Below are 16602 nucleotides of genomic sequence, written 5' to 3' on the forward strand. Positions count from 1 at the left end.
TTGCAAGAGATGTTTTATTTTCTTGAGGGACCAAAGCCTTCATATTAAATATATTTATACTTGTAACTGATAACTTTCCTTGTCCTGTGAAGAACACTTTTGCACAAGCAATATGAGTACAAACAGAATGCTTGAGAGGAAAAATTCAAGAAGTTCTGCCTGCTCAGGATTAAAACATAATGCTTTTGGAATAATAAGAGATTCAGAGGATGTTGTTAGTGCAGTCTGTTAATAGAATTTCTGACTTTTGAGTCATAGCAGCAAGTGCTGTTTCTGTGTTTGATCCAATTTGCTAAAAGACACGTGGAATGCTATTGTAACAACTTGTAACTTTTGCTTTCTTTGATTTTTACAATGGATCTTTATACGTTCTGCTTGATGACCTGACAGCCCAGTTGCATTAGAGCAGAATACACTACCAACTTGACAGTTAGCAAATATATCGCTTCTTGAGTCTTCTTGGGATGACACTGCACTTTTCATTAATATACTTAAGAGAAAATGGAGAGAGTAAATCTGATTTTCCTGTGGTAAACATTCTGCCATATATGCTAAGGTATATATTCTAATGCTTACACTCATGTCAACATTAGTTGGGACTAACTGTATAGGGAAGTTCATGTCACCTTATCAGAGTTTTGTCAAAAATGCCCTGTAATATTTTTATTTCAGTCTAGAAACTTGTGAAATAGCATAATGTTACATGGATATTCTCATTCAGGAATAAATCAGTCTTTCATTGCTATAATGCTGTGTACAAAAATTTAAAGTGTGAACGCACATTTTAACTGAACTTTTTTTGTGATGCATTGTCCAACCCAAGTGCTGTATTTGATGTTAGTGAACCAGAACTAATAGTCATTAGGATTACAGTGTTCATGTCCACGTGGATCCTGTTATACTGAACTGCGACTCAGACATGTCACAGTCTGTTTGATTAATTCTAATTTAAAAAGCAGAACTATGATAACACTTTCAATAATTTGAGTATTATAATATTTAATTATATAAATACGCAATACATTATTTTGTGGAACAGAAAATAAACCAAAGTGAGGAAAATAGGAAAAAGATAATGAATTGTGTTATTCCCTAATGGACCTCTTCTGATTTCCAGACACGTTTTTCCTGTCCTACCCTACAGCTACCTAATTGCATTACTCTGCCGTCAAGATGAAGTGTATGTATAGTAATTTATTTGTAGGATTATATTCTGTTAGGAATTTTACATCTATATGACCAGAAATAGTATGTCTTTATGGAATTTCTAGATCTTCTGGATTAACATGGAAGAATACAATTCTGATGTACAAAAGCACTCTTCTAATGTTGCAGTAACCAATTCATGCAGTTTCAGGGGAAAAAAAGCAAACAACAAAACACACCAGACATGAAGTCTCTTCAGACCTCATAGTGACTTCTGAAAACTTGGATAAATTATTTTGTCAACTTTCAATACACTAAGGTTGTGTTCTTTTCTGTTTGGCTTGGGAATGTATGCCTGTGCTAGTTAGTTCAAGGGAAAGAAAGTTTTCTTTTTTGAGAAAGCCTATATTTGATTTTTAGTGTCTCTTGGAAGAAATTAAATGGCCAAAGTTAGAAGCAGCTGAGCTTTCAAAAGCTCTTGGAAGTTAGTTTTATTGGCTAAAATAAAAATTTTCTCTTGAAAGTTCTTCGCTTACTTTTACACAGCCTGTAAAACTGTAAAGGTGCTTGTGTGTAATGTTCTTTATTTAGGTTCAGCTGTCAACATCAGATAATACAGTACAGTTGGAATTTCCCTTTGACACCTGGTACATGGGTTACCTTTGTTGAATTAGCTTTACCTTATATGATGATATGTTTATTTAAAAGAAAAATTGTTCAAATACATACCTGTTGCTCAAACATGTAGTCTTTTTTTGGCCTGTGTCTTGTGGCTGCCATCAGGAAGCCCAGAATTTCCAAGCTCTTTTTAAAGTTTCACACTTGTGTGGATGAAGAAGAGGGTCAGCCCAAACATCTTTATTGCTCTTCTTACTGAGGCAAGGAGTACTGGCTGTATTTGCTGTATCTGATGCTTCATTTCACTGTACTGATCCTCATGGTCTTGTGCAGCTATCTTGACTATTATCCGTTCCAGGGAAGTAGAACAATTCTTGTTTCCCTATTGTAGTGTTTTGGGAAAGGTAAGTGGTTCTTCCCCCTGCCTCCAGTACTTTCCTATTTTTCACAAGTAATGCTAGCTCAATTATCTGCATAATTTTAGACTCTCTGTAGATCTTACAAGGCATATTTAATTTCAGTAAATAAATATTGGAAATGTCAAACTCCAATTTTTCTGTGACCAAGCACATTGCAAGTCTGCACTCCCTGTTAGAAAGACTTGTCATACCTTCATTTGACCCAAAATCAGAAAGATGATGAGTCATAGCCCCATGTTGTTAAAAGCACAAACTTGAATTTACACTGGATTAACAGAAGACATTGTGTCACTTGGAATTACCTGTGCACTTGGATGATTATGGTTCACCCTGACTGATACTCAAGTTTAATAGACTTGTGGCATTTCATGCTTGTTCATTAATGCAGCCAAATATCCCTCATACAAACAAGACTTAAAAGCAATGCATAACTAGCACTATCACAGCAAGTTTGAATGTACTGATGAAGGCAGCTGTCAAAGACCAATTTTGACATTATACACCATTTCAGTTGGGTGTCACCAGCACCCATGTAGTCTTGGGTTAAGGTAGTAGTTGTCTCTGTGGGTCTGGAACTGGCTCTGATACCAACATACTTAACTACTTACTCATTGTAGAGATGCAAGGAGTTTCTGAGGGTTATTAAGAAGATGGAATGGAACAAAGATTTTGGCAAAGAATCTTTTGCAAATATGCTAAAGCAAAAGTAGATTTAAGTATTGATACTGTGTGCTCCATTTCATGAGGCAGTGCGATCACAAGAGATAGCAAAACAAGTAATTGCTTCTTGGATTGTCTGGCAGCTGACAGCTGTAGTATTCTGTGTTCCTAAACTTCCTAATAAAAAAAAAAATACCTAACAAATAGTTTCATAAATCTAACAGTCTGATTCCAAAAGACATGTTTCTCATAAAAGGCTTATGTGTTGTTTGAATTTCAATAGGGCTGCATATATACTACCCATTATTGGTAAGCCAGTGAATGTACCAGGGAAGGAGGAAACAAGAGAAACGTAAGACATATTCTGAAGGTTTTTCTTCCAGTTGGGGTTTTGTCTTTAAATTGGTACTTACAAGACACACAGAAATCCATTCCATGGTTATTGGTGCTGTTGCATGTATTCTTTAGTATTTGGTATAGAATAAAAGTCAACAAAGACTTTTTCTGTGGTTAGGATATTCATAGTTTCTTTGTATGTGGATTCTCTAATAAATTTTGAACCTCATGCCACAGTCTTCCTCTTAGCAAGTTGTCATGGAGGAAGTAATTCCTCCTGCTGCTTCTAGCCACTTATTTATTGAAATTGTGAGAAAGAAATATATTTTTGATACCCCACTGTCAAACAGGTCATTAATTATAAAGTTGTTTTATGGGGAGAGAATTAATGCAAGTGGTATGATAGTTTCAACACTGTTTTTAGAGAATCAGGCTAATAAAGATGTGATCTTCACAATCAGTTTTTAAAGCATGGCAAAGGAAAGAAAAAAAGTATACTCCTCTCTCAACAGTCAAATTCCTCTGTTGCCTGCAAAGTAATAGGAAAACCCCCCAGCCTGTATTCCTGTTGAAACAAACAGACTTTACAACAAAACTAGGTGAAATTCAGTTTAATAACAGCTCTGGTGTGAAATTGTAAACTGTCAGGGGGCCAGAAATAGGATCCAAATTTGCACAAAGTTGACATTGTCGTGTTTGTTTCTTTGTTATTTTTTTTTCCCCTGTTTGTTTGTTTTGTTTGGATTTTTTGTTTGTTTTTCATGGTGCTTTGAAGGAATTTAATACAAATTTCAGGATGGATAATCTGACACAATAGTAAAGTCAAAGCTAGATGCAGTTTCTTATTAATAAGACTATTAATATTTTGATGCAGTTTGTAGAGTAACATGCCTATTTAAAGGCCTTAGTGTTTCATGTGTGTTCAACTCAGACTTCTTAGAAAAGATGAATGACTGATAAAAGTATGCGTATGAGAAATTTAGCATTTGATGGAAAGAAAGATGAGTTAATTTTGTTCTTGCCCTGTAAGTGTAGTATGGTACTCTTCAAAGAGTGAAGCTTTGGGTGTTTTAGGAGAAACTGTAGTCATGCATTTGCATCTTCTCTCTGCTGAGCCTTACCCTAACAAGTGTTGAAGCACACCATCTGCCAGAAATGATCACTCTTAAGTTTTCATGCTAATAAAAGCCTTCAAATAAAGTTGACATTAATTTACATTGGCTGTTTCCCATTATACAGGATGTTTGTGAATATATGCTGGTTTAATTCCTGTTTACTAACTGTCTTTCCAGTAGCCATTTCATCTGTTCACACTTAACAAAGACAATTTTTTGTTCGAATTCCATTCTTTGTCTATACTGACATTTCAGAAGTACTCATAAACAGTAGGGCTGTACTGTTCAAACTGGCTTGGAATCAAAATACTTTGTGGATTTATCTAAATTATGTATAATGCCCTGAATGCTTTGTTTTATCACTGTTCATGAAAGGTTTTTACCTACCAGCTGCTCAGAATTATCTTTTCTGCCCCCCCCCCCCCCATTTTTAAAACTTTATTTTTAACTGTCTATATATTTAGAAGCATCGAGTTGTAACTATAGAGCTGTAATTTTAATCTTTTCTTCTTTTCTTATGCCTTGATTTTGTGTTTTCAAGACCTGTAAATTCCTGGTTATACTGGAAGTCCTGAATGTGATTGTAGCTAAAACATTACTTCTGTCTTTATTGATGTGGCTACAAACTATTCCTTTTTGTAGATAGATAAGATATAGCAGCTTATTTTTACTCTATCAGAGTCTCAGTCATGAACTGCTAATATCCAACTTTTTGTCAAGGTTCAGGCATGTCAAAAAAAGAAAAATTGAATCTGGTGGCTATGGGGAGGGGTAGGAGGGCAAGTTATGGTTAGCTTGATTCTTTCACAGAGGAAATGGAGAAACCAGTACCTCTGATGTCTTCCAATGCTCACTGAATCCTGTTAAAAAAGATCAAGATGTGGCAAATAACCTGTAAACTAAAATGTATTTTATAGACCAGCCCTAAATATCTACTTACAGACACTAAGAATACAATTACTTTCTGTAGTTCTAAAAGTATGATGGGTGTGTCCAACTGCATATTTAGCTAGACTTCAGTCTCTTGGTTTGAGTACTGGTCAGCAGATTCTTTTTTTCCCTCTTGTTTTGCTGTGTCAGCTTTTCCCCCATTATTTCAGATAAAGTGCTATCTAGCATCAAACTTTCTGTTGCTTCAGCAGAGTTATTCTGGAGTAGATTAGTTTATCTGGTCATTTAGGATGTTCTGTACTCTTCAAAAATACTGATCTTGAAGGCTCTGCATGTTTAGCTGTGTGAGACTTGCGTACTTGTCTCATTTTACATAGCTGTCCAGGAAAAAAATAAACTATGTTCAATTTTAATCTTGATTAGTACCACTGACGTGAATAGGGTAACTTCATCAGCATGAAGTTAAGCAGGCTCACTGTCCTCTGCAAGACCTTGTCCTTGGAGGGCAGGACATTGGCAAGTTCTAAAGGTGTTAGTCTTGAGGAATAAAGCCATCAATGGCTGGATTCTGGGTTCTTGAAACTTTTCCTTTCCTCTTAGTGGTATTACCTCTATAGATGAGACCTGCTGAAATTCTTGAATTAACAGTTGATTTATAAGGGAAAAGAGCTGGCAAGGCCGTACTTGGTGAGGAGCACACTACATGGGGATTTGCTTCTTCCTTGTCAGAATTTGCAGCCTGTTTTGCTCTCCAGATGCTGCAAATTCTGGTTTTCTTTGGGTTCTGAGAATGGGGTGGGTCAGGTATTTAGACAGCATTTATTTTGTTCTAGCTAGTGATTTTGAAAATGTTATTTGTTGGATAATTTGAGTTTTGAGTATGTGTTACTTTTTTATATGAATACTATGTGTGCACTTACAGCAGATAGTTAGGTGCACTTTGAAAATTAAAATAAAAATAAAATTTTATCAAGTCAAGGTTTGAATATATCACATAAAATAAGTATTTTACATGTTTCCTATGTGGAGAAAAGTGAATAATACTGTTTGTTTGGCTTATAGAATGCAGTGTGGTTCTTCAGGTATGAAAATACTTGTAAAATTTAACAGGAAGAAATCAATACCTTTGATTCCCTTTAAATTTTAGGGTAAGGTGGGGAAGAAATTTTTATACAACCACAGAATTTTTGAAGTAAAAATAGTTATGGGTTTTGATGTAACGCCTGAAACTTCCCCTTGGTATTAGTTTTGTTTTCCAAAAGGTCTGAACCAGACTGAGTTTGTGGTTGTGTTTTTTATTAGGAGTAAGAGAAGTAGGGTGAATTTAAGGCTATTGAATATATCACTGTCTTCTTCTATGCATACATAAATAGTTTTTCAAAAGGAAGGATTTCTTAGATGTTGCCAAAGCTTCATGCTTTTTGTCCCGGATTTTCCCATTCTTTCTCTTAATGTGTCCTGTTCACGTACACACCTGCAAATCTACCTGTTCCATCTCAGAGGTGGAGCAGAGCTACCCACTAAAAATGTTTGCAGTAGAAGGAATGTGGTGTTGTATAAGTAGAGACTATCTAATGTTCTCTACTGACATTCAGTACGAAATCCTCTTATTCTTTAACTTTTGAGTGTCATTTCTGTTTTGGCTTGTCTGCCTTTCCAGCCCTTCTGTCCAGTGTTTGGGTCAGGTTCATCTGTTGTGAAGTTCTATTCAACACTTGGCCCTTTTGTTCCCATTTGATGCTGTACAGGCTTGCTTGATCTAGACCTGCAGAACTAAAGCTTCACTTCGTGCTTTTTATGGGGATTTTGGAAACCTGGCTACAGGTGACAATTATCAAAAACTTGTCCATGTGGAATCTTGGGGGAGGGAGATGAGGGGAATGGGACAAAATGTCCCAAAAATAGAAACCATCTCTCCAGTATTGGAGATCAATTAAACCTCTGTCCTTCAGCTTCTGAGCAGAGGAACTGAAGTGCCATATGGGATGAGCACACTTGTATTACTGTTGGAAATTAATTGTGGGATCAGAATCTTATTGTTAATGAAGGACTTGCCAGGTAAACTTTATCCCAAATGTCTCAAAGCCCCAACCAAAATGAGTGTGTGTTATTTTTCAAAAACTTCCTGAAATCTTCTGTCTTTCCAGGATGTTTTTTTCTTTGGGCAGAGGACCCTGTATGTAGTAGAAAGTTTTTTTAATTACTTCTTTCATCATACCAAAAGTTCCTCTCATAGTTCTGCTGTTTCCTGGTCCCTTTTGTAAAGGTTATGGAGCACCCTTTTCACCTGTAGCAAGTGCTACATTGCTTCCTCAGCTTGCTTCCTGTCCACGTGACTGCTTATTTTCCTTTCTGCACCTTTCATACTTTAAAGATCCACTTTCCATGACTACTGCAGAGCATAACAACAGTATGTTGGTACCTGTGGCTAACAACCAACAATTTGGCAGGTGAATGTGACTATTTTCTTTTGAGTCCCTGAATGAAGACCGGTAGAAAGTGCATAGTAAAAAGACAACTACAATTTTAAAATACATTTTTTCTCACCTGCACTTAGGTGTTTACATCTAGTAAACACTTTTCTTAGGGCAGCAATCGTATGAGAGGCCTTCTTTTTAAAAACACAATAAATCAGAAGAGACCGTGGCAATACTGTACTAGGACAACTGTCCTTATGTTTTTAGATTATGATAGACCATTTCTATATCAAAAGTTTTATCAACTGCCTATATGCTGCAAGATACCTGTTAATCTGTCACCTTCTGGGTGAAACTATCATTTGTAGCTGTACTTCTTCCTTTCAGTAAGAAGTGTTTGTTAGCAAAAGATCATAGTGCACTGCACTTTCTCCTATGCTATAGTCTGACACGTATTTTTATGATAGGTTGTGAGATATCTGCTGGACTCTGAAAGTATTATAGAAGCTACAGTTAATTCTTCACAGCTCCTCTTCTTCCATATGCCCTTGCTATCCTTCTCAATACCTTAGAACTGCTTTGATACACTTCACAATTTGTTCTTTTTAAAGGTATTTTCAGTCTTTGTATTCTGTAGCAGAAAACAAGTATAGAGACAGCAGATTTTTCATGTCTGTTCTGGTAATAACATAATTTGACACTTCTGCGTTTAAAGAATTTCAGGTACTGTAGAAACCAGTTCACTTAGAACAGATTAGATTAAAATCAAGTATCCCTAACATTTGCTGACTATATTCAATAAAGGAACAGTATTTCTGTGCCCACTTTTTGTCACTTTTATGTGCTAAGGTTGTGTGTTCTTGGAGTTGTGTTCTGAGCTTGTTGCAACTCACCAGTGCAAACTTGTCAAATGACAATCTATTTTGATGATGGGAGATGGGGAGATGAGTGATATGAGGTTGTAAATTTCTGTTAGTTAGCAGGAAATCAGTGAAATTGAGTAGAATATCCCCAGCATAGTTAAATGTCACATAAGGGAATATATTCCTAATGCTTACTCTTAATATCCAATGTAGAGAGACATTTGATGTAATGAGCTTCTTAAATTGGGGTAAGGGAATAGACAGGGAGGACAGTTCTTAATCCCACCATCATCTTATTCAATACTGAAGCAGAGGATCAACTTTCCTATGCTTCAGTTCAAATACACATTCCTGAAAGACACTTCAGCAGGTGACAGCCATGCTTTGAGAAAAACTGTATGTAGATTTACATGAATTTCAGATGAATTGGAGTCTGTGATTTTACTGAGAATGTTTCAGTCTTTAGGGAATGTGCATATTAATTTTGTAAGGTTAAATTATTTTTGAACACTTAAAAATTGGCAGAGCTGAATTCTGAATAACTACAACTAAAGCACTGACTGTAAAGAGCTGCCAGCTGAAGGTTTAAGTCGACAGACAACAGTACACATATAAAGAAGTTTGTAGAAACAGTGACCATTTTGGATAAACAATAGTCTTGCTACCCAACCACTACTTCTACAACATTCTAACAGTCTTGGGAGTAGAAGATTTAAGAAGGGCTTTGAAGAACAAGAGTTTTGGCTCTGGGACTCCTAAATGTTATAGAGAATAAAAGAGGAAGAAAGGAGTTGCCTAGTCTGAACTTTTGAACAGGCTATAGAGACCAGCAATGTATGTAGTGCAAAAGTAGAAATTGGTTTGGAAAAGGTAGAAAAAATGGGGTGGATTTTTGTGTTGTGATAGGTAAAATGGAGCAAGTTGGGGAATGCAGAAGATTGAAGTGGTAAAAGTAAATGGCTGTACCATTTGAGTGTCATTCTGAACACTCATGAATGAGTTGAGATTACATTTAATTCAGAAAAAAGTACATTGTATCTTTTCTTGAGTTTTTAATTACCCAAGAGTCCCTACTGTTCTTGTGTGAACTGCAGGTCATTACAGGGTTAGTCATAGCAGTTTGCACTTGTTTCCACTGGTGTTTGAATGAGTCATATCCATGGTGTTGTGCAGCTGTAGACAGAAGGGTGGAATGGCCTTAGGAATGTAGTAGGAGTGTGTGAGTGAAGCAGAAGCTGCTGGAGGATAAAATCACTGGATCTTTTACTCTGGTTTACAATACAAATAATGTCAGTCTGCAGTACATATACTTAAACACAGTATATCTAGCATGCTTAAACTTGCACCTTCATACTTAAGTAGTAGTGTATTTCTTAAATCTACATAGATGGAGGGATTTCAAAGACACAGCTTGAAGAAGGCATTTGATCCCATCTGGTTTCTTTATAGCAGTTCTGCCTGTATAAGCAGCCATGCAACAGGTTGGTACATTTTCAGTTTCTCAGGCTCCCTTTGAGCCTGTATTGTCTTCGCTCTGATTTGGCATTGGCACTGTTGGCCTTGGCACTATTGAGAAGATTGTTCTTCTCGGGATCACTCTTTCAATGTAGTAGAAAGGAGACACTTTTGAAAATGTCTCCAACAAAGGTCACGTTAAAATAAACACATACTTTCATACATCAAGTACTGGCAATGTATCCTTATGTTTTTCCCACAAATACATTTATAAAAGTGTGGAGTAGCACAAAGCTGCTTCAGGGCCATTCAGCAGTTTCCATCACTGTAAGAGCATCTATGTGACAGTTGAATAATGATGAAGATTTGGGATTTCTGATAGAACTGTTGTGTTTATGCTTACGTGTTGTTAAACCTAATTTATAATTGTGGCTGATATGTCTGTGAGGATGCCAAAGGCCTGAAGAAAGCAGCTGCTTAATACGTCTTAGTCTGTCAAGGTCTGTATGTTGCAGGATTCTTTACAGCAACAATGATGGGAGGAGGTAGTGTACAATTGTTCGTACAAAGGTGGAGGTTTTTGTAGAATCGACAGATAAAGATTACAGGATATCTGCTTAAAGGTTCTTTATTGAAGCAGTGTTACAGACAACTATTGGACAAACCTCAGAGTCTGAAAAAAAAGGCTGGCTGTTTCTGAGTTACTGAGATTCTGGATATTCTCCTGCACCCACTGAACTGAATTGTGTTGGGGTTGAGCTCCAGGATTTGGCTTTTCAGTTGTAGCATTGATTATAAGTACGTAACAATTTAATCAAATATTTTTAAAACAGTGACCAGTTACTCAGATTTCAGTATTTTCTTTACCAGATTTTCATGTTTGTCTGCTTATTGTCTTCAAATCAATGCAGAATTTGAAGTTGGCAGTATGGCAGTTTTTAGTTTGTCATACCAGACGCACGATTCAGGTTGCTTACAGGAATTTTTTTCTTCCTTTTAGCTGGTGACAGCTGATGTTGATAACTTCAAAAGGCTTTTTTTTTTTTTTTTTTTTTAATTCTTCCCACACATTTGGCTGTCATTTAGAGGTGTTGGGAAGTGAAAGAATAGCATCCAGTAACATCTAAATTCCATTCTCTTTTCTCATCTCAGTCACCTTTAGCTGTTTCTTGAGGAAGTCTACATAAAATGATAATTCCTGTTCTCTGAGAAGTTACGCTGGTTCTCAGTGTTCAGAGGTATCAGTACTTGCTCAGACTGTCACTTCCAACCAGTATGATACCAAACCTTTCATTATTGCAGCAGATTTTGTTTTAGGGGGAGAAGAAGTAAACAAAGGAGCAGCTCCACATTTTCTGTTGTTTTGTTGTCTTCATCTTTTTTTAGGGTTGCTGGAGCTCCATGCCTGCCTTCCAAGCTCTGTATATTTTCTTGGCAATATCAATAAGAAACCCATACATGCAAAAAACCCCCATAATTCTAATAAGAATTTTGTATCTGGACTGAAAGGAAATTGAGTTTCCAATGACTAGTAGAGAGAGATTAAAGGGTTCTATGTCTGCAAGATCAGCCAGCAGAGAGAAAGGTGTTGTCAGATGTCAGTAGGGTTGTTCTAGAAAGAATGTGTTTCTGGCTAGGACAGCTTCCCAATGGTGAAGGTTAAGATTTTGATGACTAACTGCTTTCTTTTAGTGATGAATTATTACTGGAGGAGTGTTTGTGCTACTACAGTTTCCACAGAGACCTTGTGAATGTGGAAGAGGGTCAACAGAGGTTTTACACTACTCAGGAGACTGGCTTAATTACATGTATCAAGTCAGGTGCTGCTTTTTTTTTTTTTTTTTTTTTTTTTTTTTAGTAAAAAAATGCTGGAAAGGGATTTTGTTTTGTCATGAAATGAACTGATAGAGTCTGGCAGCAATGTGAATACCTGAAATGGATGTGGGATTGTGTTTGCATCCCTTTCTTAAATTTCTTTCTGTGACAGAATGAGTATGAAAAGAGCATGAAGTCAATACTCTGTGTCCTACTGCAGCCTTTACCCAGCATGTCACCTTGAGGTGTTCTGAAAACTTCTCTATTCCAGGTGACACCTTTCTGCATTAAATGTGCTTTTTATCTGAATGGAAGTAGGGCTTGTCTGATTATTAGAAAGCCAAAATGTGTAATAAAACCTAATCTTTGAACCTACAGTTTACACAGTAATGGTTGACTTATGTGCAGACTAATACATATGTGTTGTAGGTAAACAGATGCAGATGAATACAGCTGTAAAGTCAAGCTTACTATGAAGATAAACATTGGAATTACTTGAAATGTAATAAAATGTGATGAAAGATGAAGAATTTAGTGTTATTCAAACAAACCTTCAGTTGAATCAATTTGAGAAACAACAGCCTGCAAATACCTTTCATCTGATCTGATAGTTACCTGAAAGTATTAATTTTTTTCTGCAGATCATCTAATACAAGAAGTGAGAATGTGGGTTCACTGTTTTTATTAAGGTTCCTCGCGAAGGAAAATGGAAAGGAAAATAAGTGCTTTATGTTTTTCTTATTTTCTTGACATTATGCCACATGCTCCCAGTAAAGGAAACCTATAAAGGAGCACATCATCATTGCTAACAGAAAGCTGAGATTCAGAAATTAGTTTTGTAATCTAGTTATTTGGACTAACTGCTTAATCTGTTTTTCTGTGTATAATGTGGCAGTATTATGGTGGAATTGAATGACAGGAAAATGCAGTAGTTAATCTTTATTGTTAGTTACTGCACATCAGTGGAAGTTATCATTCCTTGAAATAAAAATTTTCCACAAAGGTGAAGACTTAGACAGCAAGGAAAGATGGGGAGAGAGGGGTATATCTGGTAGGAGAAAAGTATCTGAAGTGAATAGAGCTATAACATAAAAATCTTTATGTACAACCCGTGGTTGTGGTGCATTGCAGGGTTTCCTACGTTTTGTTGCAGAACAGCCTACCAGATTAAAGATTATAGTACTTGTGAAGAAATGTGTTACACCATCCCTTTCCTGAAGCCAAAATTTTCAAAGCCCTTCTGTCATGTGGATGGTGAAGGAAATGTAGGTCACTTCTTAACCCTCTCTTCTGATTTTCCTGCTTTATATAGCACTAAATAGACTGTTTTGTCTTAAAGCTTTTCTACCTCTTTCATTTTGCTTTGGCTTCATCTGTCCTAAAGATATTTTGTCTTATACCTGATGGTGGGAACAGTGGAGTCTGTCTGTAGCAAGGCTAGTCTGCAGTAGTGGAATTTGTAAATTCAGGCCATAACAAAACATGCTTACTGTAGAAGTGAGTGAGTAAACGAGTTGTTATCCTTATTGTTCAGGTTTGCCTTTTGGAATGTGGTGCATATGCAGTGCTGGTAGACCCTTTGTCCTGAAAGATTCCACAGGCAAGCGAAGAATTAAACTGCAAAGTTTTTCAGAAGCATTTTGGTACTGGCACAGTTTCCTGCAGATCATTTGAATGTTCAGCCATGCTTAATGACTTAGTCGAACTTGATTAAGAATGGGGTTTTTTTTCTTGTCAAATTACAAAGTGTTGAGAAAGAAAACTTTTTTCCTGTTTAGAAACTTCCTTTTTATTTTTCCCCTGTACTTCACTCATGCTTTCTCTAGTATGCTTGTTCGTAGTTTATGTGCATACAGTTACTGAGCTGCCCCTTCTTTGTATATTGGCTAGGAAAAGGTTTCAAATGGTTCAAATTCTATTTCCATTGAACTTGGCAGCATTGTTGTTGTTATTTTTGTAAACTGAGATGGGAATGGAACTTGACCCTCGATAAATATTCGGATAATGTGAAACAGTAACCCATGATACAGACTGAACAGCTGATGACCATCATTTATGGGCAGGGCTAGGAAGTGGGAGTGCTCTCTTTTGCCTCTGTCTAGGTGTTCTGGATTAAAAACTGTTAGGCAACCAGATTTGAAAATTTAGCATAAAATAGTAATTTAGTTTCAGGTGATACACAATTACATTCAAAACAACACAGGGAATTCAGAGGCTGTATTCTGGGTTGGTTGATTGAAGTATAACCCAATTTCTACACATCTGAAGCTGTTTATTAGGTTTCCAATGTTACATCATTGTAGCAACTTCCACCAAACAGTGGGGTGTGTGTTGTCTGTGTGGCTAACTTGATCACTATAGAAAGCTCCTGATCCCTCTGTAAATTTGCAGGGTTTTCACTGTGCCTGTTACGTGTTTGTATTTAAGGCAGCACCATGCATGTCATTCCAGGTTCTGCAGAAAGCATCCAGTCATGTACTGCAAGCTGCTAGTTCTCATACATAGACAAGCATACAAAAACCTTTGAAAATCTATTTCTTTTTATGTAGAGTGTTGTAACTGATCACAGGGCTCTTCACTTAGGCTTCTGTTACCTTTGCCCTCTGTATGTATTGAATACCTGCAAAGAGATCTTTTCTTTTTAAAATAGGGCAATGACTTGATTATCTGGTTTTCAAGTAATTATAATGTTGAAATTATAATTTTGAGGACTTTTAAAAAGAGTGTGAGAACCATGTTTATTTGTCCAGATGTAAAATAAAACATTCTACTGTTGCAGATCTATGAATTCTTTGTTTTGTTTGTATAAAAAGTGAATGTTTTACTTTCATTTTTCTTGTGTTAGTAATGCCCTCTCAGTACTATCAGTAGCAGTAGCTTAAATGGGAAAACATATAAGCAAAGACATAAATTTAGAAGCCATTGGGAAAGCTGTATTTCAGGTGTTTTAGATAGTATATAACTATATTCACCCATCTGATGAAATTTCAAGATTGATTTTGGTTTGCTTAAAACTGTATAGTTAACTTTATTTCCCAAATTAATTACTAGTGGCTACACTACCTGACCTTCTAGAAAAAAACAATTATTTATATATTTGTTAGATAGCATAGGCCTAAGCTAAGTTTTATCTAAACTAAGCTATAGCTATTAGTTATAGCGTAGCTATAACACATAGTTTTTAATGAGGATTTTAACATGATATAGTAGCCTATTGCTCATATGAACACATCTCTTCAGTGTGAGATTATATTTGGACTCACCTTCTTTTTTTTTGTTTGTTTGTTTTTGTGTCTTTTCTTCCTCCTTGCCCCTTTTTGTTACAGAGATCAGAATGTTCTGGACCCTACTTTGGAATATGTTAAGGTAAGGTACCATTTCTTACCCTCAGAATACTTTATTTGGTGTATAACCAGTGCTGCCAGAGCATTTCCAGCCATTTGTAGATAAATAGTGTTTCTGTCTATCTTTTGCTACAGAAAAAAAAAATAATTATATATGTCAGACTGTTTTCTGCATGATTCAGTGAAATACTTGGTGTTGTGCTTTGGGGGTAGGTTGCATTTTTATATTGGGACCTCTTTTCTGTTACATGGTAACTACCTACAATCTTGCCTTTGTTAAAATAATCAGTATTTCTTGCTTATGTATTTCTGGGGAAGCAAAGGAACACATCTGAAAAAATTACAAAAATGTCACATTTAGGTTTGTGTTTTTTGCAATATATTTACTAAAGTTAGATAAAAATTCACTTGTGGTCCAAAAAGTAACCAGAATACTGGCAAAACTGTAAATTCTGTTCCTTTTGTACAAGATCAGTGCTGAAAAAAAAAAAAACCACACCACACACACATATTAAAAATGTGTATTTTCTTAGAGTAAATAAATTCATAAATTTTATTCGAAAATCAGCCTGGGATTAGCAATATAGAAACATTGGAAGAAGTGTTAAGGAAGTGATTCTGTACTGAAAGTCTCTTGCAGTGCTGCAATTTTCACTGAATTAGTACCTTTCAACATGTTTCATTTAAGTGAGTATTATTTCTCAGAACCTTGAAAGAATCTGTCTTCTGTCATGTCTCTCAACAATGGGCAGCTTTAATTGTTGGATTTTGTTCCCTGTCTTTTGGAAGACCATAATCTTCTGAGAAGTGTCTGATAAACACAGGTTATCCTTGAAGGTAGGATATTTCTGTGGCTATATATGTGGATAGCCTGAATTTTTCAGACACCTGAATTTCTGCTTCAGGTTAGAGTTCATGTGAGGAAGAGACTGAGGAGAGCTAGGCAACTGGGTTCTGCTGCTGCAGTTCCCTCTGTGAGTGTTTGTAGTTGAAGGAAGCAGAGAGGTGCCCAGACTAGGGTTCAGGTTGATCAAAGAAGTAAACTAGAAGAATGTAATGCAGTGTTGAGAGGGGACTGTCAAAGGAAAGTACCAAGAATGAATTTGCCGGAAAGTGTGGAGGGGTCCTCTGCTGGACTTTCTGCTTAGGGTTTGGAAGAAGAGAAGGGGAAGAGCAGAATGTGAAGGTCCATGGAAAAGGGGCTGCCAAATGACTCTGAGGACTGGTGCTGGAATTCCGCTCTGAACAGTTAGCTCAGTGTTGCAAGTTCTCTGGCCTCAATCCCAGCCTGAAGTTGTGCTCTGGTAAAGTAGCAGAGACAGAGAAGGCCAAGAGCCTTCTGAAAAGTATTGTAGAAGAGGGGATGCCAAAGGCAACAAAGTGGTGGACATGTTAATTGCTCTATTTAATTTACTGTGTATCCTGCCCTATGCTGTACAGAGTATGTTTTTACAGTTTTAATAATATGGCCAAGTAGAAGGCAGTGGTATCATGTGCCAATTCATCAATATGTGTGTCTTGTC

The 16602-nt window shown here is 36.4% G+C and overlaps 1 protein-coding gene across 6 annotated transcripts in view; it reads left to right on the forward strand.

Moving 5' to 3' along the window:
- Positions 1-16602, forward strand: part of BCAR3 (BCAR3 adaptor protein, NSP family member) — a 112370-nt gene that overhangs the window by 58615 nt on the left and 37153 nt on the right. For all 6 annotated transcript variants that reach the window (XM_042786354.1, XM_042786355.1, XM_033000915.2 and 3 more), the window contains one exon: positions 15062-15101. In XM_042786354.1, the coding sequence (XP_042642288.1) occupies positions 15062-15101 (40 nt within the window). The remainder of the gene's footprint in view (positions 1-15061; positions 15102-16602) is intronic.

The sequence above is a fragment of the Tyto alba genome, unplaced genomic scaffold (assembly GCF_018691265.1).
Source record: "Tyto alba isolate M040663 unplaced genomic scaffold, T.alba_DEE_v4.0 Super-Scaffold_1000006, whole genome shotgun sequence".
NCBI lineage: Eukaryota > Metazoa > Chordata > Aves > Strigiformes > Tytonidae > Tyto > Tyto alba.